This window comes from Phyllostomus discolor, chromosome 14 (assembly GCF_004126475.2).
Source record: "Phyllostomus discolor isolate MPI-MPIP mPhyDis1 chromosome 14, mPhyDis1.pri.v3, whole genome shotgun sequence".
Classification (NCBI taxonomy): domain Eukaryota; kingdom Metazoa; phylum Chordata; class Mammalia; order Chiroptera; family Phyllostomidae; genus Phyllostomus; species Phyllostomus discolor.
The window spans coordinates 27,275,561-27,302,672 of NC_040916.2; the positions used below are offsets into that span (position 1 = coordinate 27,275,561).

The following is a 27,112-nucleotide window of genomic DNA, read 5'->3' on the forward strand; positions in this document are numbered from 1 at the left end:
ACCTCGACCAGGAATGCAAGGGCGCAATCGCCGCGCTTGGGTCTGGAACCCTCATCCGGGGAAGCTCTGCACCTGTGCACAGGGTCTCTGTCCTGCAGCTTATTAAGGGTCTTCATTTAAGGGCGACTGTTATGTAATCTTTGTATTTGCCCGATTCTAGGGAAACTACTACTCTTTTTAAAGAGACTCCAAAATCCCTTGCTCCTCAAGTGGCTCTTTTCTCCTCAGATGGCTGGGAAGCTTCCGGGAGCTGCAGGGCCTTGGAGGAGGAAGACAGACTCAGATCCAGGCAGGGTTCTGCAAGGGCTACCTCCATCAGTCTCAGCTTGGTGGGGTTTTTGTTTGTTTTTGTTTTTGTTTGTAAGTTGCTGGCTTTAAATTCATTCACTCTCAGGGTCCAGGCTGGCCAGGCCTGGGTGTCACAGTTGGGACAGTTAGCCAAGGGCCTGCAAGAGGAGGGTCCCGGTTCAGAGGGGGAAGGGTGGCCTGGCCTGGGGGCTGTGACCTGGCCTGTTCAGCGACTGCCTGTGCAAGCTCCCCTGACATCCCTGCCCCAGCCCTCAGCAGCCCCAAAAACCCACCAACCCACCCAGCTGAGAGCTCCAGGTAGAGCCCTAAAGCCAGCCACTGTGAGGCCGAACATGGACCAAGCACCACACTCTTCCACTGTCACTCCCTGCCCTACCTGTTCCTTCGGAGGCTACATATCAGCACACCTGTTCATGCTGAGGGACTCAGTCTGAGCATCTTGAAAAACAGGCCAGAGGATAAGAGTGATGACTCACATACACATTGTGAAGTGGGCGGGGGCGGGGCGGGGCGGCAGCTATGGCTGAACACAAAAGCCGCAAAACAGAAGGTGGCCTGTGGTCCCAGACTGTGCATGTGAAGGCCTGGGACACAGCCCCTGGACGCCCTTGCACAAGTCGTTCCGAGCTTCTGGGCCGCAGCTCCCTCAATGCTCAGATGAGGAGATTGGAGTACATCACGTCTAAGGACTTCGTGGGCCTAAAATTCTCTGCGTGCACTAAAGAAGTTACTCATTCTGTGAATATTTATTGAGTTCTTTACCATGTGCCAGACACTGACCCCGGACCGTAAGTATATACAGTAGTGGATTCTGACGGCAGGAGGGCTGGACAATAAACCATTACATAGGGGACCGTACGGTGTATCCGTCGGCGATAAATACCATGAGGAAAAACACGGCAGGAGTGGGGATTGGGAGATGGTAGGGGAGTACAATCATACTGAACGAGCAAGGTGGCATCTGGGTCCAGGCCATGATGAGGCATGGTGAGACATCTGTAAGAAAGAACATTCCAGGAACGGAACACCATACACCCTGGGCAGAAGTAAGACTGGTGTGTTGAAGGGGGCGAGGAACGGCAGCGGCTGAGGCCAGAGGCAGGGAGGAGGAAGTTCGGGGGGAACCCAAGAACATCGCAGAGGCTTTAGCTTCTCGGTGCAAGAGGAAGTTACTGTGTGGCTTCGAGCGAAGAAGTGACAGCTGAACAATGAACACACATTTCCTAAAGGTCAGTCACTGGCAGCTGTGAGAACAGGCTGTGAGGAAGGCTGCTGTGGCCCTCCGAGCGAGAGGCCCGGCAGCTGAGGGCTGGCGGGGGGCTGGCGCACGAAGAAGTGGGCAGCTCGCTGGGTTTGTTTTGAAAGTAGAAGCAGGGTTCGTTGGGCTTTGTGCATTTGAGGAACTTCAGTCTAGGCCCCGTGAGAACACAGTCGCTGTCATCCTGGTAGGGCTGGATGGCTGCGGCCGAGCCTGGGCCTTCGGGCAGTCCGCGACGGCCAGCCCGGAGCGGTGGGCTCTGCAGCCCACAGGCCCTTCCTGTGCAACGGGCCGGGCCCAGGCCGCTGTCCAGGAGGGGCTGGCGAGGGGGAGAGGTCTGGCTGGAAGAGGTGCCGCCGCCGTGATGCCTCAGGGTGCGGGGTCATTTGTCCCCGAGGCTCTTGCTCCATGTGACCTTGTCATCCTTCATGTCGCCCATCCAGCTTCGAAGGTCTTTCCACACAGAGAAATACAGCCCGGTGTCCACTGCAAACAGGAGTCCCATCACCAGGCAGAACGCAATCTGGGGCCACGGCAGAGACGACTCGGTGACGGCTGGAGATGCCGGACCTATGGGAAGAGGCAGAGGGATGGGCGAGTGACAGCTGTTAAGGCAGAAACCTGGGGCCCGCCGTCAGGGCCCCAGAGAGCCCTTCGGGAGGTCCTCCGAGGACCTGGTCGGGGCAGACAGGTCCGAGTCTGCAGGACACCTCTTCGCCTCGGCGTCTTCCTGGGCAAAGCACAGGGCGCGCTTCCCCGGGGCTCACCCCGCACACGTCAGGGTGCAGGGACGGTGCCGGAAGTCAGGGGGTTCAGAACGCCCTCCCCGAGGCGGGCCACCTCTGCTCGCTCGCTCGGGGGTTCTCTTCAGCTGAAGACAGTCGGGACCCTGCCGGCTCACGGGACCCTGCCGGCTCACAGGACCCTCTCATCTGTCCCTCACAGAACGTAACCGAGGGGCCTTGCCCCAAACAGCATTATCGCCAGAAGCAACGTCCTACGGCCTATCTGGGGGCGGGGAAGCTGCCAGCTACTGAGCACCTGCTCTTCCTCTCATCCTGCCCGGAGCCTCCTCCTCTCTCAGGCCCCGGGCCTCTCACCTCACCCTTCGCTCACCGTGGCGTCCTCCCCTCATCACCCCTTTCTGTCCCTGCACCTCCTGGCGCGTCTGTGGGGTCCCCGGATGCACATACGTAATTAAACGTGCTCAGTTTCTCGTTGACCTGTCTCGTGTCAATTTGATGATCAGACCAGATGGAAGGGTCAAGGACGTTTTCCTTCCTCCCCCACAAGGTGACAGCGGAAAAGGTTTTGTGGACGTGGAGGTTTCGTAAACGCCTTATGACACCCTGTTTTCTTTACAACAGGGCCTCCTGAAACCTGCGCGTCCATCGGGACTGTGAAAGCCGTGCAGGGTGCTCCGTGGCTGGGGCCCAGCCGTCGGGGACGGTGCACTCGGGAACCCACAGACCACATCAACGGCACCTCGCTCACCAGCTCCCACGCCCAGGGCCGGGTGCGGCTCACTAACTAACCCCAGCCAAGCAGCAGGTTCCTGCAGCGCGCCCTGAAGAGGCGCCATCCAGGTATTACAATGCACTGCTTCTCGTCCGCAGACCCCGGACCGGGGAGACCATTGGGTCATGTGGCTGCCCTGAGCCACGAGTGGAGTCTCAGCTGAGAGGGCCTGTAGTGGACACCCGCAGGCCTCGGGGTCCCACAAACAGAGGGACACAGGACAAAGTGGAGTGGTTTGAATGGGGTGGAGAGAGAGAGGTTGAGGATGTCCTGCTAGATGGATCTGAGGGGATGGGAAGGTGGCTTTTGTCCCTTTAGAGTTCAAACTCCAGCTGAATGACACCATTTCTGTGCTCCCCTGGGAGTGGGCTGGAACAGAACCGTGGGGCCACCCAGCATGCAGGTTGGGCCAGGACCCCGTGGGTTCCCCTTGATGCCCGCCCTACCCACCCTTCCAGGCCTGAAGCTCCTTGAACAGCCCTGGCCCCCACCTTGCACAGTGATGCTCACAGGGTGGGACACGAGCTTCATGCCCCTGATGAATCCGGAGCAGTGGTACATGCCACTGTGACTGGCGTCAGCGTGTGGGATGAAGAAGCTGGAATTGGCAGGGGAGTATGACCTGGAGACGTTGTCCTGGAGGAACTGGATCTTGAACAGAGGCCGGTTCTGCCAGTTGTGGCACCTCAGCATGAGGGGGTCGCCCTCCTGCAGCAGCAGGCGTGGGGTCTGCAGCAGCAGCCAGTCTGAAGGACACAGAGGGGAAGGGAAGGTGCTGAAGCTGAATGCCTGGGGCTGCAGTGCTCACGGAGGTGAGAGGATTCCGGACGAGGAATGAAAGATGCTTCCTGGCAGGTGGGTGTTCCCTGCGAGTCTGCAGGACCCGTGAAGCATGGAAGTCTCCAGAGGTTTCAGATAGAAAGAGTAGGAGCCCACTCCCCAGAGGGAGACGGGGTGAGGCAGGGAGGAACTGAGCCCACTGCACGGGAGGAGGGGAACTAGTGCCTCTCAGCGGCGGCAGGACTTAGGGAACAGGACCTGAAACCCTCGTTTGTGTGGACACAGCATTTATGGTCGGGGATGACTAGCGTAATGGCAACTTTGGACCAAGTTTTCGGAAGTGAGGAAGCAACCAGCAGAGCCCTAGGAAAGCCTCGCCCACCCTGAGTGGAATCTTCCATCCACAAAAGCAGTGAAAGTGTGTGACCTTTTGAGTTCAGTATTCGGATGGGACTCTGAACAGGAAGAACACGTTCAAACAGGCTTTCGAACGTGAAATCGTGAAATCGCCCTCGTGCCTGGCCACCAAACAGCCCCGCTCCCAGCCACCCCTCCCTTCCCTGAGGGCAGAGCGATCAGATTCCGGAGTTCAGGTGCTCTGGGGGAGGAGTCTATAAGGAATGTTCTCCCAAAGCCCGTCTAGAAAAAACCCACTTGCTCTAATTGCTTTAAAAATAAGTACTACAACTTATTACACCTCATTTAAATGAAAACCTCTGAGAAAACCATATTCTGAATATGAAGGACAAGGTATAGTTTGTTTGTTTTTTATCAATTGATTTTAGAGAGAGAGAAAGGGAGAGAGACAAACATCGCATTGATCGCTTCTTGTGTGTGCCCTGACCAGAGATCAAACCCACTGCCTTGGTGCATCGGGGCGGTCCTCTGACCCACCCGGCTACTGGCCAGGGCCAGAACAAGGTGTGGTTGGTAAGACAGCTCGAGACAGAAATCTGAAGTCAGGGATCTGAATTTGGCTTTACCATTAACGTCTGGGTTCTGAGATCCCCTGGGCCTAATTCCTTTGTACAATGAAGGGGTAAGACCAGGCGGTTTCCCTCTAACCGCCCTTCAGACCCCAATTTTTTTAAATCCCAATTTTTCTGGACTTCCGGGCAAGGCAGCAGCACAGGTAAACATGGCTCACCTCCTCCCACAACCACATCAAAACTACAACTGAACTGCAGAACAGCCATCATTCAGAACCGCCTGAAACTGAGCTGGACGGAACTCCTACAGCTAGGGGATCCAAGAAGAAGCTATTGGGGACTGGTAGGGGCAGTGGGGCCACGAGACTGGCTGGCCCCGCACCCCTGTGTGACAGGTAAAAGTTGGGGGGGATGTCTCGGCTGCAGAGGTCCCCGCCCCACGCTGGGTCCCCCAGCTCAAGATTCCAGAGCCAGGAAGAGAAGTCCCCATAACTTCTGGCTGCAAAAACCAGCGGGGGTTGTGGATGAGACTGGGGTTCCTGGGGTCCCAGGCAGTTCCTGTTAAGGGACCCACACATGGACTTACTTGGACTCAGCCCCTCTGAGCTCCAGCATGGGGCAGCAGCTTGGAGGGCACCAGAGACACACAGGGAGGAAGTGAAGTGTCCACATCAAGGCAACAGCTGGGGGAGCGCCTTCTCCCAGGCAGAAGAGCGGGCAGAGGCCCGCATTCCTTGGATGAGCCCTCCCCTGCCCCACCCCCGCAGAGCCAGCTGGCAGGCAGGGGGCTTAACTGGGTGGTCTCCATCAATCTGGCTCACACTGTTTGCTCCATCCCGGTGATTCCCTGAGGCCCTGCCCCACCCAACTGTGGGGCCCACCCAAGCTGTTTCCGGTGGCTTTTCCATATGAATGGCTTGTCTTGGCTCCTGCTTCAGATTTTCCTAAAATCTCTCAAACAAGCGACACCTGGCCTAGGCATGCCCTGCGCCTCTTTCTGAATGGCCCCAGGCCCGGCACTAACAGAGGGCCTCGCCCGGGCACCCCCAAGCCCAGCACGAGGAGCAGTCATCCGCAGACCCTCTGTAGCCCATGCCCGGTAGCCCCGGACAGAACACAGGTGGTGGCCAACCTGGGCCTGCACGTCCCAGGGGACCACATAGCCAGCACACCCAGTGGGCAGTTTCAGTCCACGTCAAAGCACCACCACCCAACCACCTCCGCAGACAACAGAGCCCGGCTGAAGTCCGTCCTGTTCTGCGGGGTGGGCCCTGCCCAGCCGATGCCCCACCGTGGTCAGTGGTCCCACAAATTGGCCCGGGGGGTAAATCCCTCCCATTGAAGCACAGACAGCAATGAGGTCTCGGCTACAACAAGAGGGTGCTGTGTCCACCCTGTGTGCCTGAGACGGGACAGTGAGAAGCCAGGGGAATTCGTGGGCAAGTGGAATGGGAAAACAGACAAGACCATCAAACAAGGCCAAAGACTTTGAGTAATTTACAGCAGGCAGGCGAATGGCAAGGCCTTATCTCCCCTAACCCTGACCCTAACCCTCCCTGCCATACACCGCATGCTCCCATCCTGGAAAGACAGGAATTCTAGTGCGAATGGAGAGAAAACACCAGAACAAAGGAGCCAGCTTGGGAAGAAGCCACGCGACTACCCTGTCGGCTCCCTCCTCCCAAGAGCAACAACGCAAGTCTCTGGTCCCCTTAGGAACTTCCCTCCCAATTTCCCACGTCTCCTCTACATAAACTTACTTCTGAAAGCTTGAGGGGAGGTGGATGTTAGGGTTTTTACCTGCCACCTTCTCAGACTGTGGCCTCTGATATGAGCAAAAGCACAATGATAATCCCATCCCTATCTCTGCTTTTTGGCCAGGTGGTGACAGGCAGCAGGAGCCCCCGACTCGGTGGCCCTCAGGTTTCAAGCCCGAGAGGCAGGGGGCGAGTTGAGGGGTGGGGAGCACACCTGTAGTGCCCAGGTCGGGTGTCTGAGGAGGTGGTGCCACTGGGCCCTACGGGACACCTACCACGCTGGGCCACTCTACCGAGCCCAGGAGACGTGGCAGCTCTACCTAGCACATGGAAACAAGCATGGAGCGGCCGCCAGAATGAGGAGACAAAGAAGTATGAGTTGAAATGAAAGAACAGAATAAAAGTCGAGAAAGAGAACTAAACACAATGAAGACAAACAGCCTACCACATGTAGTTCAAACCATGCTCAGTGAACTTAGGGGAAGAGTAGATGAACCCAGAGAGAACTCCGACAGCATGAGAAAGGACATGGAAACCATAAAAAAGAACCACTCAGAAGTGAAGGGGACACTGACTGAAAGGAAGAATAATGTACAGGGAATCAAGGGTGGAGTAGATGAAGCTGAGAATCACATCAATGACTTGGAAGATAAGGAAGCAAAAAACACCCAATCACCTGGCCGGCGAACGTAGCTCAGTGGATTGAGCGCGGGCTGGGAACCAAAGTGTCGCAGGTTCGACTCCCAGCCAGGGTACATGCCTGGGTTGCAGGCCATGACCCCCAGCAACCGCACATTGATGTTTCTCTCTCTCTATCTATCTCCCTCCCTTCCCTCTCTAAAAATAAATAAATAAAATCTTTAAAAAAAAAACAACACCCAATCAGAACAGTAAAAAGAAAAAAGAATTTAAAAATGAGGAAAGTAAAAGGAGCCTCTGGGACAACTTCACGCACTCCAACACTTGCAGCGTAAGGGTGCTGGAAGGAGAAGAGAGGGAGCAAGACATTGAAAACCTATTTGAAAAAAAAATAATGACGGAAAATTCCCCTAACCTAATGCAGGAAATAGACAAACAAGTCCAGAAGCACAGACAGTCCCAAACAAGATGAACCCAAAGAGCCCCACTCCAAGACACATCATAGTTAAAAGGCAGCCCTGGCTGGTTGGCTCAGTGGATTGAGCTCCTGCCTGTGAACCAAAGGGTCTTGGATTCAGTCCCAGTCAGGGCACATGCCTGGGTTTGCCGACCAATGTTTCTCTCCCTCCCTCCCCCTCTCTGTGAAAATAAATAAGTCAAGTCTTTTTTTAAAAGTTATTTCTGGTGATAACTCTGAATTTAAATTATTTAAGGGAGAGGTAAGCGTTTCCAATGAACTGGCTGGTCTCAACTGCCTGCGGCTCAAAATCATTCACGTGCAAGCAGCACACCTCAAGGAGGGCTGTTCTGAATCTCCAAGTCGATACTTACTCCCTTTTCAATGGAGCGCCATCAGCAAAAAGTGACTCCACCACCAGGATCTCTCTGAGGCCAGAACCTTCAAAGACCCGAAACTCACCCTGAAGCAGAACTGCAACACCGCCGGCTCCCACGCAGCCCTCCTCGGGGTCTGCGCTCCACCACCACCACCGAGGGGCCGCTGAGCCTCAGCTGCACCGCGGCACCAAGGTGCTCACGGCCGCAGACAAGGGGCGGCCGGGGTTCGAGTTCAGGAGGATTTCTCTGCAGGTTCTACTAAGCTGAACACTCAGGGATGTGCTTAAGCCCGCGTCAGATCACGTGACTCTCTTAACCACAGCCCTGTAACAAACTCTCATCTCATACGGGAACCCAAGATGGTCTTACTGCAACAATCCGAAAGCCCACCCCCACTTCCGACCTCATCTTCCAGATCCCATGGCCCCCTGGCCTCCTGCACCCTCAGCAGAAAGACTTCCTCAGGCATGCCCTGAGCACCCCACCTGAGAGCCTGTGCCACCTGTGGCCTCCGACCTCTGACCCCGCGGCTGAGCACAGTGCCAGGAGGGTAGGAGGGTTTCCTGGAGCAAAGGTTTCCTACTGCTTCCCCCATCCCCCGGGGGCCTGTGTGTGGCCTTGTCACCTTCTTGCTTCATCAGGACTGAGGCCAAGCACCCTCGCAGTCCTGAGGCACCCCGCGTGGAAGCAAGGGGGGGCGGGGCGGGAAGGGAAGTGACTGGGCAGAACCGGTTCCAGCGGCTCGCAGCCCCGCCTCCCGGGCACCGGCCGCCCCCGCCCCTAGGCCCTCGACCCCCCCACCCACCCTCCCGGGGCTGCCCCACTGACCGGAAGTGACGTTGAGGCGCACGGGGTCGCTGAGGCCGGTCTGGCCCGTCTGGCACCTGTAGTCCCCACCGTCGCTGAGGCTGGCTCTGAAGCTGAAGCGGGGCTGGACCTGGGCCGGGATGGGGGCCCCGTCCCTGGACCACTGGGTGGGGCCGTCCCCGGGGCCGTGGGGCCCCTGGCAGTGCAGGGTCACCTCGTCCCCCCGGAGCACGTTGAACCAGGGGGGCTCCAGGCGCACCACGGCCTTCGGGGGACCTGCCGAGTGGCGGAGTGCAGAAAGGGACGGGGTAACTGACCTTGCAGGGGCCGCAGACCGCAAGGGCGCTCCCAGGGGCGCCCAGCGGCCAGAGTCCGCTACAGACCCGAGGACGGACCCGTGTGCTGCCTGCAGCCTCACGCCCTGCGTGCCTTTGGGTCTTTGCTGGGTCCAGTACGCATGTTACCACGAGTCAAACCCCAGGCCCCGCGAAAACGGGGGACCCGCCTGGCCGGGCCCCAGCCGGAGCCGGAGCCCGGCTCTTGGTGGGACAGGCAGTAGCCACCAGTGCAAGGAGGCGGGCAGACTCACCAGCTCCCCCGTCTGCAGCAGCTGCGGAGAGAAGAAGGTGTGTGAGCGCAGGGAAGGGGAAGCCGGGAGACAAGCTGTCATTGTGTGTGGTTGGGGGGCGGGGGAGGGGCGAGCGGCTCCAGCCCCTGCTTCCCCCAGGACCCGTCTCAGAGCCTGCTCCCCTCCATCTCGTAAGGCGCTCCCCGCCCGTGCCCTCACGTCATCCCTTCAGAGTGAACGTGGGTGTTTGGTAGGGACCAGCGTGTGGGTAGGAACGCAGGGCTCTCGCTCTCTTTCCATCTGGGGCCAGCTCCCAGGGCCCTGCTCCTCACCACCCGGGGCCCAGGGACTGAAACCGCCCCTCCCCCGGGGAGACTGTGGCTCACCCAGCAGCAGCAAAGCCCACGCTGCCCGCAGGGGAAGCAGCCCCAGGCCACGGGGGCGCACATTCCGAAGCATTCCGGTCTTCCACGTCCACCCCGGACCGGGCCCGAGTCCAGCGGCGTTTCCGAGGTGAACTGGGGGAAGAGGAAGGAAACCATTTCGCTCGTCACCGCTTTCAACAGCCGCCGGACCCTCCCCACTCCCGAATCCGCAGCAACAACTCAAACCAGGAGCTGGGCCTGCTGCTCCCCGGACTCCCACTCGGTGAGTGCCTGGCGAGGGGCTGGGAAAGGCCCGGGAAGCAGAGCTGGGGGGTGGGGCCCTCGGGGTGGGCTCTCGGTTCTGCGCACCCCAGACACCCCTGCGCACCTGGGGGGGGCACCCAGACAGCTCTCAGTAAACGTGACGCAGACGAGGTGAGGAAACCCATTCATATCTGCAGCCAGTAAGAATCTACCACGTTAAACGACCACAGCCAGATGGAGCAGTCCTCTGTGGGAAACACCCAGCCGGAGACAATCTGTACGCACACCACCGTTCTTCCCTCACCTGGCCCTCACACCCCCTTCCTCCCAGCCCTGCAGACATGAAAGAAAGTTGTCAAGTTCAAGAAATAACTTGGTTAAGAAAGACGTCACTCCCAAGGCTGTGGATTCTGTGCGGGTGGGGTGGTTGAGCAGCGTGGTGTAGGGTTAAAGTTCAGACTGGGGGGAAACAATAGCAAAAACAGACAGATGTAACTGCACCAAACTTAAAACTTCCACACGCCGGTCAACAGAGGGCACAGACCACCCGCGGATGGGAGAAGACATTCGCAAATCATTATCTGATAGGAGCTTAACATCCATAATGCATAAAGAATTCCTACAAATCAACAACAATAAAAGCAAAAAAACTGATTTTAACATGGCACGCCCATGCCTCTCCCTTCCCCTTTTTCCTCTCCCACAGGCTGCATCTCCTAAACTCTGACGGGCCCCACAAGCCCTGCAACCAGGGGAGCAGTGGGCAGTGGCAGCTTGTCCCGGGCCCGCCCCCTGAACTGGGCCCCAAGGGCCCCTGGTCTCCAGCCCTCCAGTGAGCCGACAGCAGCCCCGCCCGGGCTCCCTCCCCTCCCACTGTGTTTCTAGAGAGCTGGAGTAGCCCCGCCGGCCTCCCTGCTGTGGCTTCCTCTATTCCAGGTGCTGCCTTGTTTCACTGTCCCCAGCTTTAATAAACATTCTCTCGAAATAAAAAAAAAAACAAAACAAAAACAAGTAAAAGACTGCATTAGACATTTCTCCAAGTCAGATACATAATGGCCAACAAGCACAGGAAAAGACACTCAACATCACTAATTGTTAGAGACATGCAAATCAAAACCACAAGATATCACCTCACGCCCAGTAGAATGGCCACAGAACAAAAGAGAAAATAACGATCGCTGGGGAAGCTGTTCAGAAACTGCAACACTTGTGTGCTGCTTGTGGGGACGTAAAATGCTGTGACTGTTAGGGAGATCAGTAGGTAGGTGCTTCACAGAATTAAAGATAGAAGTACCGCAAGATCCAGCAACCCTACTTCTGGGTATTCGCCCAAAAGAATTCAAAGCAAGATCTCAAAGAGCTATTTGCACAGTTATAGTTCTTGAAGCATTTTTCACAATAAACCAACAGCTGGAAGTAACTCAAATGTTTATTCGGCCTTAGAAAATAAAATCCTGCCACGTGCTACGATGCAGGTGAACCTTGAGGACGTTGTGCTGCGTGAAACAAGCCAGTCACAGAAAGCACGCACTGCCCGTGAACTGTTCAAAGTGGCCAAGCTCACAGAAACGGAAAGCGGTGGTGGTGGCCAGGGGCTGGGGGAGGGGCAGAGCGCTGAGGGCTGTTCTGCTGAGTGGGTACAGAATTTCAGTTTGAAGGATGAAGTTCCAGGACCTGCTGCACAGCAAACTGAACCCTGCTGGCTGCCCTTTGGAAAATATTGTGTTGTGTGACTCTTTTTTAAAAAAGCACAGTTTACTTTAAAAAAAAAAGTCAGGCTGTGCTTGGATCTCAAACTTCGGTTTTCTCATCTATAAAATGGGCCCTCTCTGGTACCAACTAAATGTTTAACTAAAAGTAGCTTTTGCTTTTAGGAGTGCTGACGAGGGTTTTTAACCTTTGAGGGTTCTGGAAGCATGACTCGCCTTCCCCTCATGACCGGAGCTCTATGATCTCATCTTTTTCTCTCAGTCAGAGCTCTTCCTGGAACTTTCAAGAACCTCGAAGTCCCCAGCCCGAACGCCCCTGTTCCTCTCCAGGCTGCCTTGCAGGCAGAAGTGTGGGCACCAAGTTTCGTTATTTGTTTGCAACCTGGCCTCTCACACGTACGACTGGGCTCCCTAGCTCTCAGACTTCCCTTATCCCAGCTTTCTTTCCAACGTCTTTTCTGATGATCCCACCAGCATACCTGGAATTGTTCATCTCACGTGATCGCGACTGCCCTGAACAGCTGCGCTTATCACTTATCCTACCAGAGTGCTACCACTGGACGTTGGTAGTTCGGGTTAGTATCACCAAAATGCTCGCCGGCCACTCCCAGTCACCCTGGAAGCAGGGAACAGACTGTGGGCATCTTGCTTCAAAGTCGGAACTTAAGATAAACCGGTAGATTTCTTCTTTGCAACGAAGAAAAGAAACAAGTTCAGCGTGACATCTGGTAACAGCTGATTCGAGCTGCTTACACCGGGATTGAAGGGCAGAATATTCATTTACAGAATCACAGGAATAAAACGCTGGAGTCCAAACCCTTCATTTTTATCCATGGTGAAACCATGGCCCAGCCCAGGGGTGAGCTGGCCCGGGGCACACCTACCTTAAGTGCTGAGGTTAGGGTCCTCGCTGTCTCCATTCCCTCACCTTCACTTCCCCCTCGAGACCTGCAGGTTATCATGTGCACCTGTCCGATTGTCTCAGTTAGTTGTCTTTCCATAATGCAAGAGTAGCATCACCAGACTGAAAGTCTCTCAAGCCTAGAGATCCTAATAGATGCACGACACTTACTTTTGCTGAACTGAATAAATGGGCACGGGAAGGCATGAATGTCTAATCTGAGGGGCCTCAATTACTGATTCTCTTATGCAGTAGTTGTCAGAAAGAAGGCTCAGTGTCCATGTCTCTAAAATGATACCTTGCAGGAAAATGTTTCCCTAAAGTTTAGGTATTTTCTTTTCTTTTCTTTTCTTTTTTATTCATTAAAAGTTGAGATGAGCCTGGCTGGCGTAGCTCAGTGGATTGAGCGTGGGCTGTGAACCAAAGTGTCGCAGGTTCGATTCCCAGTCAGGGCACATGCCGGGGTTGCTGGCCAGATCCCCAGTACAGGAGCAGCAAGAGGCAACCACACATTGAGAAGCAACCACTCACTGATGTTTCCCTCCCTTTCTCCCCTCTCTAAATCTTTAAACAACAACCAGAACTAGAAAATTGAACTGTATCAGAAAACTGAACTGTATGGAAGTGGAATGATTCATCCAGACCAGTAAGAGGGGTGGAGAAGGGGTGGAGATGGGAAGCCAGGCAGAGAAGACGTACAGCTGGAGGACTGGGAGGCCGGTAGCTCGTGAAGTGGGCAGTCCAACATTTGCACTGGCATTTGCATTGGGATAAACCTGGAGTGAGAAACAACTGGGGGACGAGACAGAGCAAGCAACCCAAGGCTCCAGAACAGGGAAATAAATCCTCAAAACCTCTGACTGAAAAAAATCTGTGGGGGTTGCGGTGGCAGGAGAAACTGCCAGCCTCACAGGAGATTCATTGGAGAGACCCACAGGCTCCTAGAGAGTAGAGCAAGCAGCACTGTTCCCTCTCTGACCCCTCCTCCACATACAGCGCCACAACACAGCAAGGCGGGTTGTCCCACCCTGGCTAATACCTAAGGCCCAGACAAGGAAATATGACCCAAATGAAAGAACAGATCAAAGCTCCAGAAATGGAACTAAGCGAGGAAGAGACAGCCAACCTATCAGATGCAGAGTTCAAAACACTGGTGATCAGGATGCTCACAGAAATAGTTCAGTATGGACACAGAATAGAGGAAGAAGGCTATGCAAAGTGAATTAAAGGAAAATATACAGGGAACCAAAAATGAATGGCAGGAAACCAGGACCCAAATCAGTGATTTGGAACAGGAGGAAGAAAGAAACATTCAACCAGAACAGAACGAAAAAACAAGAATTTTAAAAAAAATTCAGAGAGCTAAGAAACCTCCAGGACAACTTTAAATGATCCAACATTCGAATCATATGGGTGCCAGAAAGAGAAAAGGAAGAACACAAAATTGAACACTTATTTGAAGACATAATGAAGGAAAACTTTCCCAATCTGGCAAAGGAAATAGACTTCCAGGAAGTCCAGGAAGTCCAGGAAGCTCAGAGAGTTCCAAAAAAGTTGGACCCTAGGAAGCACACACCAAGGCACATCATAATTACATTACCCAAGATTAAAAATGAGGAGAGAATCTTAAAAGCAGCAAGAGGAAAGGAGACAGTGACCTACAAAGGAGTTCCCATCAGACTGTCAGCTGATTTCTCAAAACAGACCTTACAGGCAAGAAGGGGCTGGAAGGAAGTATTCGAAGTCATGAAAGGCAAGGACCTACATCCAAGATTGCTCTATCCAGCAAAGCTTTCATTTACAATGGGAGGGCAGATAAAGTGCTTTTCAGATAAAGTCAAGTTAAAGGAGTTCATTGTCACCAAGCCCTTATTACATGAAAACATGAAATGTTAAAGGAAGGGACTTGTCTAAGAAAAAGAAGACCAAAACCAAGAACAGTAAAATAAGAACAAACTCACAACCATCAACAACTGAACCTAAAAAACAAAAACAAAAACAAAACAAACTAAGCAAACAAGTAGAACAGGAACAGAATCACAGAAATGGAGATCACATGGAGGGTTATCAGCAGGGAGGGAGAGAATGGAGGAAAAGGTACAGGGAATAAGAAGCATAATTGGTAGGTACAAAATAGACAGGGGGAGGTTAAGAATAGTTTGGAAATGGAGAAGCTGAAGAAATTATATGTACGACCCATGGACATGAACTAAGTGGGAGGGGGATGCTAGTGGGAAGGGGGGTTCAAGGCAGAGGGGAATAAAGGGGAGAAAAATTTGGGACAACTGTAATAGCATAATCAATTATATATATATATATATTTTATAAAGAGCACTTGCAAGTCTGAGAGCTGGTTTACAGACACAGGGGGAATTTTTAGGTGACTAACAAAGGCAAAGCCCATTGCTGTTGGCCCATTGGAGACTGACTTCCCACGCTCGCTAGGGATGTGGAGCTGAGAGCCCCCCCACCCCCCACCGAGGGCTGGGAGAGGAGAAAACCTCTTCCTGGTAAACCTGATGGCAGTGATTTGGGCCGAGTACATCTGTAGGGAGGGCAGCGCTGCCCCGTGGAGCACGGTGAAGGCTGGAGTCACACAGCCAGACCCCACGGGGCTTAAACAGGAGGTAGATAACCGCCAGCTTCAGCTGGACGCGACTGCAACCTTTGCCCCAGACATGCGTGTGGGTTAGACAGCCTGGGAAGGGCACAATCCGTGCCTGCGGCGTCCCCCAAAGTCTGCAAAACGCCCTCGAGCCGCATCTAACCCTAGCCCTAACCCTAGCCCTAACCCTAGCCCTAGCCCTAACCCTAACCCAACCCCATGAAATAAACGCGGAGCCCGTGTTCAGGGCTCACTGTCTCTCCATCAGAGGACGACGTCCCAGCCGGTGCCCGCTTTTCCTTAAACCGTCTGTGTCGTGTCTTCTCTCCGTCTCCTGTCCACCCCACTCAGGAGCCCCCACTCCGCGCTGGTCGCGGCACTGTCCGACAGAAATGTAACATGAGCCACACATGCAAACTGTACGATTTTCTCGTAGCCACCTTGTAAAAAGTACAAAATAAAGCCAAACAACGAGTCGTCCCATCCCCGAAGGGGACAGTCCCTCCAGCATGTATGAAGCTGCAAGCCTATCCATTTCACATGAATGTGTGGACACACCCAGATACAACACAGGAAAACCGTAGGGATGTGTCGACATCCGTGGTAAGGTGGACGCTGCGAGCGCAGAGCGGACTCCTTCCCTTCCCGGCCCCGCTCCGCGCTGGAAGAGCTCCTTGTCGCCCCCATCGCCCACTCACCTCCGGCGGGTCCCGTCGTCGCCCGAGGAGGAGACTTGGAGTCAGGTGCGGACTTCCCGGAGGCGGCGGCCACCTGCGGGGGGCCGGCGCGGGCGGAGACGATCCGCGCGGCGGAGAGCAGCAGACGCGCGCGCGCGCGGTCGCGGCCCCGAGTCTGGCTTCCCCAAACCGCTTGCAGTTTCACTTCCTGCCGCCCTGCGGGCGCGCAGCCGTTTCCTGGCTGCGGGCGCCCTTCCCGGTTCCGCACCCGGGCTCGCCGCCGTCCGTGTGTCTTGTTTAAGGACTTGCGCTCGTGTTCTCGCAACCTGCGCCTTCCTGGCTGGGGACGGGGCGGCGGTCGTCTGACTCAGAGTCACGGTCGTCGCAGGCCGGCGGGTCCCGCGCGCGGCGACCGCCTCTTGATACGTGCCTGCCCGGAACGGGATTGCATAAACTCGTTTCCTCTTCACCCACAAAAAAACTTCGGGGAAAATGTCAAGTCAGTGACTTGCTCCCCTAGATGTGTGAGCCGCTGTCCCCGCCCCTGCAGCTCCCGACCGCCAGCTGCGCCCCGCGGCCCCCGCCCCCCGCCGGAGCGAGGACGCGGCAGGTGTCCCTCCCGTCGCAGGTGCCGCACCGCGACCGACCGCCCCCGCCGTCGCCGAGGCGGGGACCCCGAGGGCCCGCACCTCCTCAGCCGCCACGCCGCAGGGCCAGGGACGAGCTTGTTTTGTGTGAAATGGTCTTGCTCCGCTTTTCCGAAACCCAGGCGCCCGCCCCCTAGGGTGCCGAAGAGGGAAGAGTCGGGGCCTCTTCAGGGTGAAGCATTAAAACTGTTAAATTAAATTAAACTACATTAATAATCTAGTGTATTAACTTAACGGAGTGTAGCAGTTCTCTAGGTCTGCATGGCAGAGCACTGCAAGCTCAGTGGCTCCAACGACAGAAGTGGGTTGTCTCCCGATTGCAGAGGCCCGAGGCAGATCGAAGCGCCCCCAGCGCGCGGCCCGCTCGGGGGTTCTCCGTCTGCACCTCCGCCCTCCTCGGCTTCCCGGCGTCTCTCCGGGTCCTTTCCGCTTCGTGCACGGACGAGCGAGACCAAAAGGCGGAGCAGGGTTGGGCCCGGACGCGGGGAGCCGGGCGGCCCCGGTAGAACCCAGGGCCTGGGAGGAGGAAGACAGCGAGCGCAGGCTAAAAACGGGGTGCGGACGCGCTGGGGAACCAACCTCAGGAGGCGGAGAGAAAGCAAAGCAAGAACACAAAAACGGACTTCCCTGACCGGGAATCGAACCCGGGCCGCGGCGGTGAGAGCGCCGAATCCTAACCACTAGACCACCAGGGAGTGCCTGGCGCTGTCTTCGGCAGACTGCTCTTCGTGCTCGAGGAGCCTCCAGGACGCCGGTGCGGCGCTCCCCGGGGGCAGCCCGGTTGCCCCTGTCCACCCACGCGCCCTCAAAACACTGCGCGCCCCCCTGCCCCGCGCGCGCGCGCAGTCACCACTATGAAAGGTACCTCAAGAGAGAAACACAAGAAGGGACAAGAGAGGGAACCCACAAAAATGGCCTAAGTTGTTGCGTGTAGCTGCCACTTGGCCGACTGCTCCGGGACTGAAACCACGGGCTCAGGGGACCTCTCAGCGCCCTTGCGCCCGAAAGCTTTTGTTCTGTGGCGTTTTTCACAGACTGGACTTGGGAGTAAGTCCACACAGGCGGAACGCAATGACGGGGTTTGAAATCTGCCCAGGACCCCAAGCACACCTTCATTCTGGAGCCTCGCAAAAACGTCAACCCTCTGCGTTGGCCGGGAATCGAACCCGGGTCAACTGCTTGGAAGGCAGCTATGCTCACCACTATACCACCAACGCAGCACGGCCGAGCCTCCCCGGAGACGCTGACCGCGACTCTCGGCGCCGCCTCGGCCCACCAGGCCCTCCCGGGCGCCTCGCTCGCTCGCTCGCCCCAAGCTCCGCCCTCCCCTGGGCGCCACGGACGACCGGCCCCGCGCCTCACGCGCGCCGGGCCCACACAGCGGCCCTAGTGCCGCAGCCCGATCGCCTTTCAGGGGCGCTCTGGCCCCCTGGCTGCTCCCGATCGCTCGGTTCCGGCCTGGGCCGCCCCGCGTCGCGCGTCTCCAGTGCCGGGGGTTGCCACAGGCCCTTCCACTGGTGCCACCGCCCGCAGCCACGGGGCGCTCGCCCGCCTCCCGCCAGCCCGGGCGGTTGAGCGTCGCGTCGCCAGGAGCCCATTCCGCCAGCCACTGTGGGCTGGCCTGGCGCTGCGGTGCAGGACCCCGCTCGGCTGCGGCGACAGTGCCTGCGGGGGAGAAGGGAAAATTGGGGGCGGTGGTATTGGAGGAGAACCGACACCAGCTGGAACCCGCGGCCTCCAAGGAAGGAGGAGGGACAAGGAGAAGGACCCAGACGGGCAAGGAGCTGGACAGAAGGCTGGGCCTGCGACCAAAAGGGTAGCGTTGCCTCCCCGTCGGGGAATCGAACCCCGGTCTCCCGCGTGACAGGCGGGGATACTCACCACTATACTAACGAGGACGGCGGCAGTGACCTTTGACACCCGCCCATCTGTCGCCGCCGCCGCCGCCGTCAGCACCTGTCCCGGGCGCCTGCCGGATGCGGGCGCGGACACATGCCTCACCCACGTAGAACCAACCGCGTCCTCCTAGGAGCAGGCGGCGAGCCCGATCCGAACAAGCCCCCGCCCCCACCCCGACACGAGTGGCGCTGAAAACGGAGTGCGAGCTGCCTCTGGCCTGCAACGTGGAGAACAGGGGTGCTGGCGTCCGGTCCCACTCAGGTGAGCGAGAAACACGCAAGCGCACGGTCAGGACGGCCAAGCGGTCTAAGGGGCTGCGTTCCTGTTCGAGACCCACTCCTGACCCACTCCTGACCCACTCCTGACCCACTCCTGACAAGCGCCCAAAATATTTGCACTCGCCCCGGGCCTGGGACACACCCCTCGCAGCCCTTCTCCGCCTTACACTTGCTCCCTGGCTAGGACCTGCAAACTCCGGCCTCTGCGCCCTCGGCGGCGGCCTGGCGTGGCAGCAAAGCCCAACCGGCGCTCCATCCCTCTGCCACAGGGCTCCTCCGAGCCAACACCGTGGCCCTGTCTCCCAACCGACCCACCGCAGCGGGACCGCGGAAAAGACAGTCGGCCAGCGTGCAGAAGCGAGGTTCGCACACCTTGGGTCTGTCTCGTGGTCTGTGCGGACCAGGGCCCTCTGCGTTGCCCCTCCTCCACTTTCACCCTCGGATCGCGGCCGGCTCCCTCTCCCCGGTTTCCCTCACCCAAGGCCCTAATCGGGCGGCAACCACAAAGGCCCAAGAGAGTTTGGGTCTCTCCTGAGAGTCGCTGAAGGAAACATGGGCCCTCAGCTGCTCGCCCCACACATCACCTGCCCAGCTTGGGATCCGGGCGCGGGCCAGCCTTGGTGCGGCTCCTGGCCTCTGGCGACACCGACAGTTGCGGTGGCCCTGGTCGGCCGAGAGAGCACAGGTGGGCAGGCAAGTCCTCATTCGTCCTCATGTCCTTCCACTCTCCTCTCCCCACAGTACGATGTCTCTGTGCCGCCTCCCTTGACGTGCCTGCAGACTCCGTTTCCGATCCTTCAACAGCCTGTGCCCAAATGGAACCGTCCCACGGCGGTGCGCGCCAGCAGTGCCAGCTGGCTAGAGGTGGGGCGCGCTGGTCCGTTGTGCTGGCAATGCCACTCATGGTAGCATGGGTGGTTCAGTGGTAGAATTCTCGCCTGCCACGCGGGAGGCCCGGGTTCGATTCCCGGCCCATGCAACCCACGTGACTGTTTTGGTCCTGCCGCTAGACACCGCATTCAAAAGCCAAGCCTTTAGGGCCGAACAGCCAGGCCATCACCCTGATAACTGATTTCACTACAGGGAGTGAATGCCACCTTGCACAACACACTGACTCCATCTTTTACCCCTTTCCTAGCTCCCCAGCTCCATACAAACCCACACTCCCCAAATGGCACTGTGTTGCCGCAGTCACGACCCCCAATGTGGACCCTCTTAGCAGGTGCAGACAGAGCATCCACCTGCTGGGTCACAAGGTCAACACCGCGCACGAGAGGTGCAAAATAATGCCACGGTCTCCCCAACGCACACCCCACCTGCCCTTCATCCTGCCCTGCAGCAACACTTTCCCAGCCCTGGCCGCTGCTCCACCATTAAAACCTCCACCCGAGACCCGGGGACGACCACCACCAGCACCAGCAGCAGCCCCGAGTCTGCCAGGACCACCCCTAGTCCCTCTGCCACCAACCCCGGCAGGCCCAGCCAATCCCACTCAACACCACCTGCAGCATCGCCACCTCCACCAGCATCACCAGCTGCCCCTCTCGTTGGCCCCAAACCAGCTTCCACGGGGACACCCTGCCCTCCTTCTTGCACCTCCCACAGCTCACAGCCGACCCCCGAGTATGGAGTCATCTGGCCTGTGCCCTCATCCCTCAGCCTCAACCAACCCAACCACACTTTCACCCCCAACAGGTGGACAAGGCCGGCAAGGAGCTGCCTATGGTGACAGACTCGGAGCTCCTGTGCTCGCGACGGGACTCCTTGGCACCGTGGACACGGCTGTGAACAGGGGGGTGCTCTCATAACGTTCTTGACACTTGGAGGCAGAATGGACAGCGCTGGGGGTGCAACTCGGGCCAGGAGTGCACGGGCCACCCATCTGCCTCCACCTCCTCCCACCCGCTTAGCCGCGGGTGTTCCCGACCGGCCTCCCCTATGTCTCTGCTGTCAGGGGTGGGCCGCTGCCGGGGATCCCAGCTCCCCGGACGTGGCGTCCAGATTCCTTCTCACACCTCCGCCTGAGGGGCGCCATGGTCCCGCCCTCCACGCCCATCCCCACCGGAGAGCACCGCCACTTGGAGGCCTCCATCACCAGCCCACCGGGGACGCAGCTGTCCGGACGCCGCACGCGTCAGAAAAGCCACCACAGAGGTGGCTGGCCAGAGCCCACACGTAAGGTACCGAGGCTCCGGCAGGCGGCCTGGTTTCCAACACCCCTCGCCTTCCCGCCCCTTCCCGAGACTCCCTGCGGAAGGGTTGGCCTGTCCCTGGAGAGGTTTGCCCTGCCCGACTCCCTGTTGCAGGAGAGTCTGAGCAGGTGCGGTGGCCGACCCCGGGGGCGTGTACTCCCGCGGCCACCGCGGTGAGACAGGCGGCGCGGGGCGGTCAGATTTGCAGCTGCGGAAGGAGGAAGCGAGAGGAGCTCCCGGGACGTAGGAGGGGAGACCCTGAGGGCCTCCAGGGCCAGCGAGGCCCAAAGGTTTGGAGGCGAGGAGGCGGCTGACTGGCAGGGTTGGGGCCGGCGTGCAGGAGCCGGGGGGCCTGGAGCGGGCTAAAATGCAGGTGAGGAAGCGCTCTGCAGTTTAGGAAACTGAAAGGAAGAAAAAGCAAGGCTTCCCTGACCGGGAATCGAACCCGGGCCGCGGCGGTGAGAGCGCCGAATCCTAACCACTAGACCACCAGGGAGCGACGGCTGGCGCATCTGGCGTGTGGCCTCGGCTCGCAGCACCTGCAGGCCACCAACAGCGCTTCCTCCACGCCAGCCCTCTCTGCCTTTCCCAAGTTCGGTCGCCCAGGGCCCCATCCACCTGTGCGCCCTCTTCCGCGTGCAGCACCCTCACTACACCGCGCGCGGAAAAACAGACACGCAGACCAATGGAACAAAATTGTGAACCCAGAAATAAACCCAAGTGTTAATGAGCAAATAATTTCAACAAAGGAGCCAAAAATATACAATGGAGAAAAGAAAGCCTCTTCAAAAATGGTGCTGGGAAAACTGGAAAGCCACAATCAAAAGAAAAAAACTAGAGCACTGTTTGTCCCCAAGTACAAAAATTAACTCAAAATGGATCAACGTCCTAAATACAAGACCTGAAACAATAAATAACACAGAAGAAAACATAGGTACAAAACTGATGGACTTTGGCTTTAGAGAGAATTTTATAAATTTAACCCCAAAGGAAAGGGAAGTAAAAGCAAAAATAAATGAATAGGACTATATGAAACTAAAAAAAAAAAAAAAAAAAAAAAAAAAAAGCTCTGCACAGCAAAACAAAAAGGCAACCAACCAAATAGGAGATGATATTTGCAGCCAACAGGGTAATATCCAAAACGTATAAAGAACTCACGCAACTCAACACCGAACACACAATCCAGTTAAAAAATGGACAGAGGACCTGAGCAGATGCTTCTTTCAAGAAGACGCTGAAACGGCCAACAGTTATATGAAAAAGATGCTCAGCTTTACTAGCTTTTAGGGAAACACAAATCAAAAGTACAATGAGATGCCATCGAACACCTGTTAGAATGGCCATTATCAACAAAACAAATAATTACAAGTGCTGGAGAGGTTGTGGAGAGGAAAAAAAAAAAAAAGCAAAACCTCATTCACTACTGGTAGGAGCCTAAACTGGTACAACCACTCTGGAAAACAGTGTGGAGGCTCCTCAAAAAGTAATAATAGAGCTATACCATATGACCCAGCAACCACTCTTCTGGGTAGGTAGGGAAAAGTTTTGAAAACATTTATTCACAAAAATATATGCAACCCTATGTTCATTGCGGAATCATTCATGGTGGTCAAACTTGGAAGCAACAGAAGTGTCCCTCCATAGATAACTGGACAAAGAAGATGAGGTACGTATATATATGATGGAATATCCTACTCAGCTATAACAGGAAATGAAATGCTGACAGTTGTGACATGGGTGGATTTTAAGAATATCATGCTGAGCAAAATAAGCCAGACAGAAAACGTTAAGAACTATATGATATCATTCACATGTGGGATTTAAAACTGAAAGCAACAAATGAACAGATAAGACAAAAACTTACAGGCACAGACAACAGTATGGTGGTTACCAGAAAAGGGGCGGGGGGTAAAAAAAGAGTAAAGGGAGTCGAATACATGGTGACAGAAGATGATTTGACCTTGGGTGGTGGGCACACGATGCGACATACAGATGATGTATCATAGAGCCGTACACTCGCAACTTACATAATCTTATTCACCAATGTCACCCCAGTCAATTTGAACTTTTAAAAAACGTGTGTCTCATTCTCCCACATTCACACGCAAACGAGAGCCCAGTGCCTAGGGCAAGCTCTCGCATGAGCACGACGCGCGAGGGCCCTGGAGCCCCCAAAACATCAGCCCACCGCGTTGGCTGGAATCGAAGCCACCGCTGGCAAAGCCCCCTTGCTCACCGCTCTGCCCCCAGCGCTTCGCGGCCCGTTCGCCTGAGAAGGTGGACCCCACTGGAGAAGTGGGGGGTCGGGGGGAAGCTACAGCCCTGCCTGGATGCCGTGCCCCTTTGCTCCGCAGACCTGTGATGCCACGAGCGCCCTCCCACATGCCCCAGCCGCCCAGATCCACGCAGCTGCGCTGGCGCACACGCTTCTCTGGAAGGTTCTCTCTGCCCGGCTGCTCTTGGCCCCTGGGCTCCACGCCCCAGCGGACCCGGAATGCAGTAGTAGAAAGGCGGCGCATGTGGGCGAGTTGCTGGACAAGGACAGGCGGCTGAGCCGGTGACCAAAAGAAACCTTTGTCTCCCCGTCGGGGAATCGAACCCCGGTCTCCCGCGTGACAGGCGGGGATACTCACCACTATACTAACGAGGACGACCCGCACAACGGTTTCCCCCGACCCACCTGTGAATGACCGCCGCCGCCTGTCGCAGGCGGGCTCGCTGCAGGTGCCTGATCTCTCGTGGAACTGACCAGGTCCCCCGACGAAACAGCGGGCGAGCTCGAGCCCGAAACCGACCCCGAGCCTGTACCCGCCTTCACCCCAGCAAGGGTGGCGCTGAAAACGCCGAGGGCGCTCTGCCTCTGGCCTCCGACGCGGGGGCCGCGCCAGGACGCAGAGCCCTGAGAGGGGAAGCGAGGCCGCGAGGAGGAGCAGGTAGGCGCGCGCTGTATCGCGGCACAGGGGGGAAGACAGGCCGTGGGCGCTGGAGCCAGATGAGTCGGCGAGTCCTTACTCGCGTCGGCCGGTGCGCGTCCTGTCCTTGGGGCACCTGGACAGCCGCCTGACCAGAGCCAGGCTGGGTGACAGCACAGGTGCTCGCGTCCGCTCCCAGCCAGGTGAGCGAGAAGGTCTTCAGTTCCGAGGTCAGACTAGCCGAGCAGTCCAAGCCGCTGCATCCAAGCCGCAGTCTCCCCTGGAGCTGCGGGTTCGAATCCCACGCCTGACAGCTACCTAGCCTTTTGTTCAGGGACACACCCATCGCTTCCTTTCCTTGCCTTCCATTCGGTCCCTGGCTAGCAAGCACCCTTGGGGCTCCCGGCCACCTTCTACCCTCGGTTTGCCGCCCATGCGCACCCTCCCATCTGCAGCCCAAATGGGCAATAAACCCAGGTTCCCACAGCACTTTGGGTCGCTCCTGGAGGTCGCTGAAGAGACTGTGGGCGCTCACCTGCTCCCGCCACACGTTGCCTGCCCGGCTAGGGGTCCCGTCACGGGTCAGGCTTGGTCCGTCTTCTGACCTCTTCTGGCGACACCGGCAGTCTCCCATCGGCCAAGAAAACCCAGGACTGGCCAGACTGAGTCCACCCCAGGCCCTCTGTAGACACGATCCGTCGCGCAGAAGCCCTAAATGCCTGGAGTCTCAGGTGTAGGTGGCCCATCCACCTCCTGCACAAACCGAATAGGTGAAGTCGCGGCCTGTGTCCAATAGGTGGGGCTTCCAACAGCTTACTAGGGCATGGGTGGTTCAGTGGTAGAATTCTCGCCTGCCACGCGGGAGGCCCGGGTTCGATTCCCGGCCCATGCAACCTACATCACCCTTTTGATCTTACACTCCCTGCATTTCTGAGCCAAGCCCTCAGGCCCTACCAACCAAACCATCATCACCCTGATACCACTTGGGTAACTCATTTCACTACAGGGAGTAAATACCACCTTGCACAACAGGCTGGCTCTCCATCTTTTACCCTTTCCCTGGTTCCGTACAAACCCACACTCCCCAAATGGCGCTGTGTTGCCACAGCCGACCCCCACGTATGGAGCCATCTGGCCCTGTGCCCTCATCCCTCAGCCTCAACCAGCCCAACCACACTCTCACCCCCAACAGGTGGACAAGGCTGGTAAGGAGCTGCCTATGGTGACAGACTTGGAGCTCCTGTGCTCACGATGGGGCTCCTTGGCACCGTGGACACGGCTGTGTGAAAACCCAGTCAGAGAACGTACCTCTGGCAAGTGGGTGCTGCTGGCCCACCAGCCCTCAGCCTCCGAAGAGAGCAGTGCATTGACAGATGTCAGACTCTTTTGCCAACATGGGAGAGGGAGTTTAGGCGGGAAGGAGACCAAGGCGGGCAAGTCACATGGGGGAGTGCCAGCAGAAGACGATGGATGGAGTGAGCAGAGGCTGGAAGCCTGGCTGGACGTGCACGGTATGGCAGGACGGGTGTGAAATGGACAGTGGTAGGAGTCAGGTCTCCATGGTCCTGTGTGGGGCTCTGGTGGGCAGGGGCCCAGGAAGGTGCTCTTATATCATTTGGGGTAGGTTAGACAGTGTTGGCGGTGCAAGTTGAACAAGATGTTGTCCAGGAGTCCACGGGTCACCCATCTGCCTCCACCTCCTCCCACCTGCTTGGCTTCAGGATGTTACCGACCTGCCTCTCCTATCTCTGCTTTCTGACGTTGGCTGCTGTCCGTTGGTCCAGCTCCCACGACGTTGTGTCCAGATTTCTTTCCACATCTCCGCCTCCAGGGCACCACATCCCGAGATCCATTCCCACCCCCACCCGGGGACACTCCATGTCCCTGGGACACCATCACCAGCCCACGAGAGAAGCAGCTGGTCCGGACATGGCACGCTGCAGGAAAGCCACAGAAGCGAAGGCTGATGGCAAGCGTCTCCAGGCGAGGCACTGCGGGCTCCGCCAGGTGTCCCGACGTGCAGGTGTAGGTGTCCTTTCCCTTCCAACCCACCTTCCGGGACTCCCTTCCCAAGGGGTAGCCTGACCTCTGCGAGGTTTGTCCCCGCCCACTCTGTGCTTCTGGAGAGTCGGAGCACGTGAGGTGGCCATGGCGGGGAGACAAGCCGCACTGGGGCCCTCGGGTTTGGGGCTGCAAAACCGGGTGAGCAAGGACAAAGGTTGGGAGGGGAGGCGGTTGCCTGGCAGTGCTGGCGCCGAAATTGTAGGGAGCCGAAGGGCTTCGGCAGGTGCAGGGGCCAGGAGAAGGTACAGAGCGTTGGTTAAAAGAAGAGTGTGGACGTTCAGGGGCGCTTTAGGACACGAAGGGAGAAAAAAAAGAGCGTTCCCTGACCGGGAATCGAACCCGGGCCGCGGCGGTGAGAGCGCCGAATCCTAACCACTAGACCACCAGGGACTGATAGGTGATGTCTCTGGCTTACTACTCTTCCTGCAAACAGAGCCCCGAGGACCCTTGGCAGCAGCACCAGCCTTCTTGAGTACAGCCACCCCCTGCCTGTTCCCACTCAGGAGACATCGACCTTCTCCTGCCTGCGGCACCCTCAAAACACTACGCGCCCACTCTTCCCACTCTAGTACGCAGCCGCGGGCCCCGCATCTGGGGCCCAAGTCGCAGGTCCCAGGGTCCAGTAGCTCCTGAACGCACACGGGGCCCAAAGGCCCTGGAGCTCAGAAAAAACATGAGCCCTTTGCGTTGGCCGGGAATCGAACCCGGGTCAACTGCTTGGAAGGCAGCTATGCTCACCACTATACCACCAACGCCACACAGCCCACACCTTCGTGGGTACTCCTCTGTACTTCCGCTATCGCCCCCACCGACTCGAACCCTCTCCGATGATTCCCTCGCTTGCCCGCAGCCATGCGCCGCCCTGGGTATCACGGACGAACGTTCCGACACCCCACCCGCGCCGGGCCCACGCAGGTGGCCTCTCTGAGGCGCTCTCGCTGTTCGGCTGCTACGGGTCCCACAGCTCCACGCTGGGGCCGCCCCTGGGTCGCGGGTCTCCAGTCCCCCTTCCGCGGGATTGCCGCAGGCTTCCTCCACTGGGTGCCACTGTCCTCGGCGACAGGGCGCTCATCCGCCTGCCGCCAGCCGGGGGCTGCGGTGCGTCGTGTCGCTGGGAGCCCATTCCGCCAGCCACTTCGGGCAGGCCTGGAGACAGGCGCTGCGGTGGCGGGAAAGGACTTCGCTGAGCTGTGGCAG

General features: G+C 57.4%; 1 protein-coding gene and 9 non-coding genes across 10 annotated transcripts; 2 read left to right on the forward strand and 8 right to left on the reverse strand.

The window, feature by feature from the left end:
• Positions 1 to 1,036: 1,036 nt before the first annotated feature.
• LOC114489446 lies at positions 1,037 to 19,452 on the reverse strand. The gene is made up of 10 exons (XM_036015789.1): positions 19,225 to 19,452; positions 18,527 to 18,686; positions 17,771 to 18,235; positions 16,956 to 17,086; positions 15,945 to 16,263; positions 9,789 to 9,920; positions 9,424 to 9,444; positions 8,856 to 9,113; positions 3,577 to 3,831; positions 1,037 to 2,137 (listed from the first exon to the last, which is right to left on the reverse strand). Exons 1-10 carry the CDS (start codon positions 19,450 to 19,452, stop codon positions 1,950 to 1,952), a joined length of 2,157 nt encoding a protein of 718 aa, XP_035871682.1. The 3' UTR covers positions 1,037 to 1,949.
• TRNAE-CUC lies at positions 17,194 to 17,265 on the reverse strand. The gene has a single exon. It is a non-coding gene; the product is annotated as a tRNA-Glu (tRNA).
• On the reverse strand, positions 17,716 to 17,787 carry TRNAG-UCC. The gene has a single exon. It is a non-coding gene; the product is annotated as a tRNA-Gly (tRNA).
• On the reverse strand, positions 18,397 to 18,468 carry TRNAD-GUC. Its single transcript has one exon. It is a non-coding gene; the product is annotated as a tRNA-Asp (tRNA).
• Positions 19,453 to 19,655: 203 nt separating the features above from the next.
• TRNAG-GCC lies at positions 19,656 to 19,726 on the forward strand. Its single transcript has one exon. It is a non-coding gene; the product is annotated as a tRNA-Gly (tRNA).
• A 1,637-nt stretch (positions 19,727 to 21,363) lies between these two features.
• Positions 21,364 to 21,435, reverse strand: TRNAE-CUC. Its single transcript has one exon. It is a non-coding gene; the product is annotated as a tRNA-Glu (tRNA).
• A 2,082-nt stretch (positions 21,436 to 23,517) lies between these two features.
• Positions 23,518 to 23,589, reverse strand: TRNAD-GUC. Its single transcript has one exon. It is a non-coding gene; the product is annotated as a tRNA-Asp (tRNA).
• Positions 23,590 to 24,672: 1,083 nt separating this feature from the next.
• Positions 24,673 to 24,743, forward strand: TRNAG-GCC. The gene has a single exon. It is a non-coding gene; the product is annotated as a tRNA-Gly (tRNA).
• A 1,490-nt stretch (positions 24,744 to 26,233) lies between these two features.
• TRNAE-CUC lies at positions 26,234 to 26,305 on the reverse strand. Its single transcript has one exon. It is a non-coding gene; the product is annotated as a tRNA-Glu (tRNA).
• A 293-nt stretch (positions 26,306 to 26,598) lies between these two features.
• Positions 26,599 to 26,670, reverse strand: TRNAG-UCC. Its single transcript has one exon. It is a non-coding gene; the product is annotated as a tRNA-Gly (tRNA).
• Between the last annotated feature and the right edge of the window lie 442 nt (positions 26,671 to 27,112).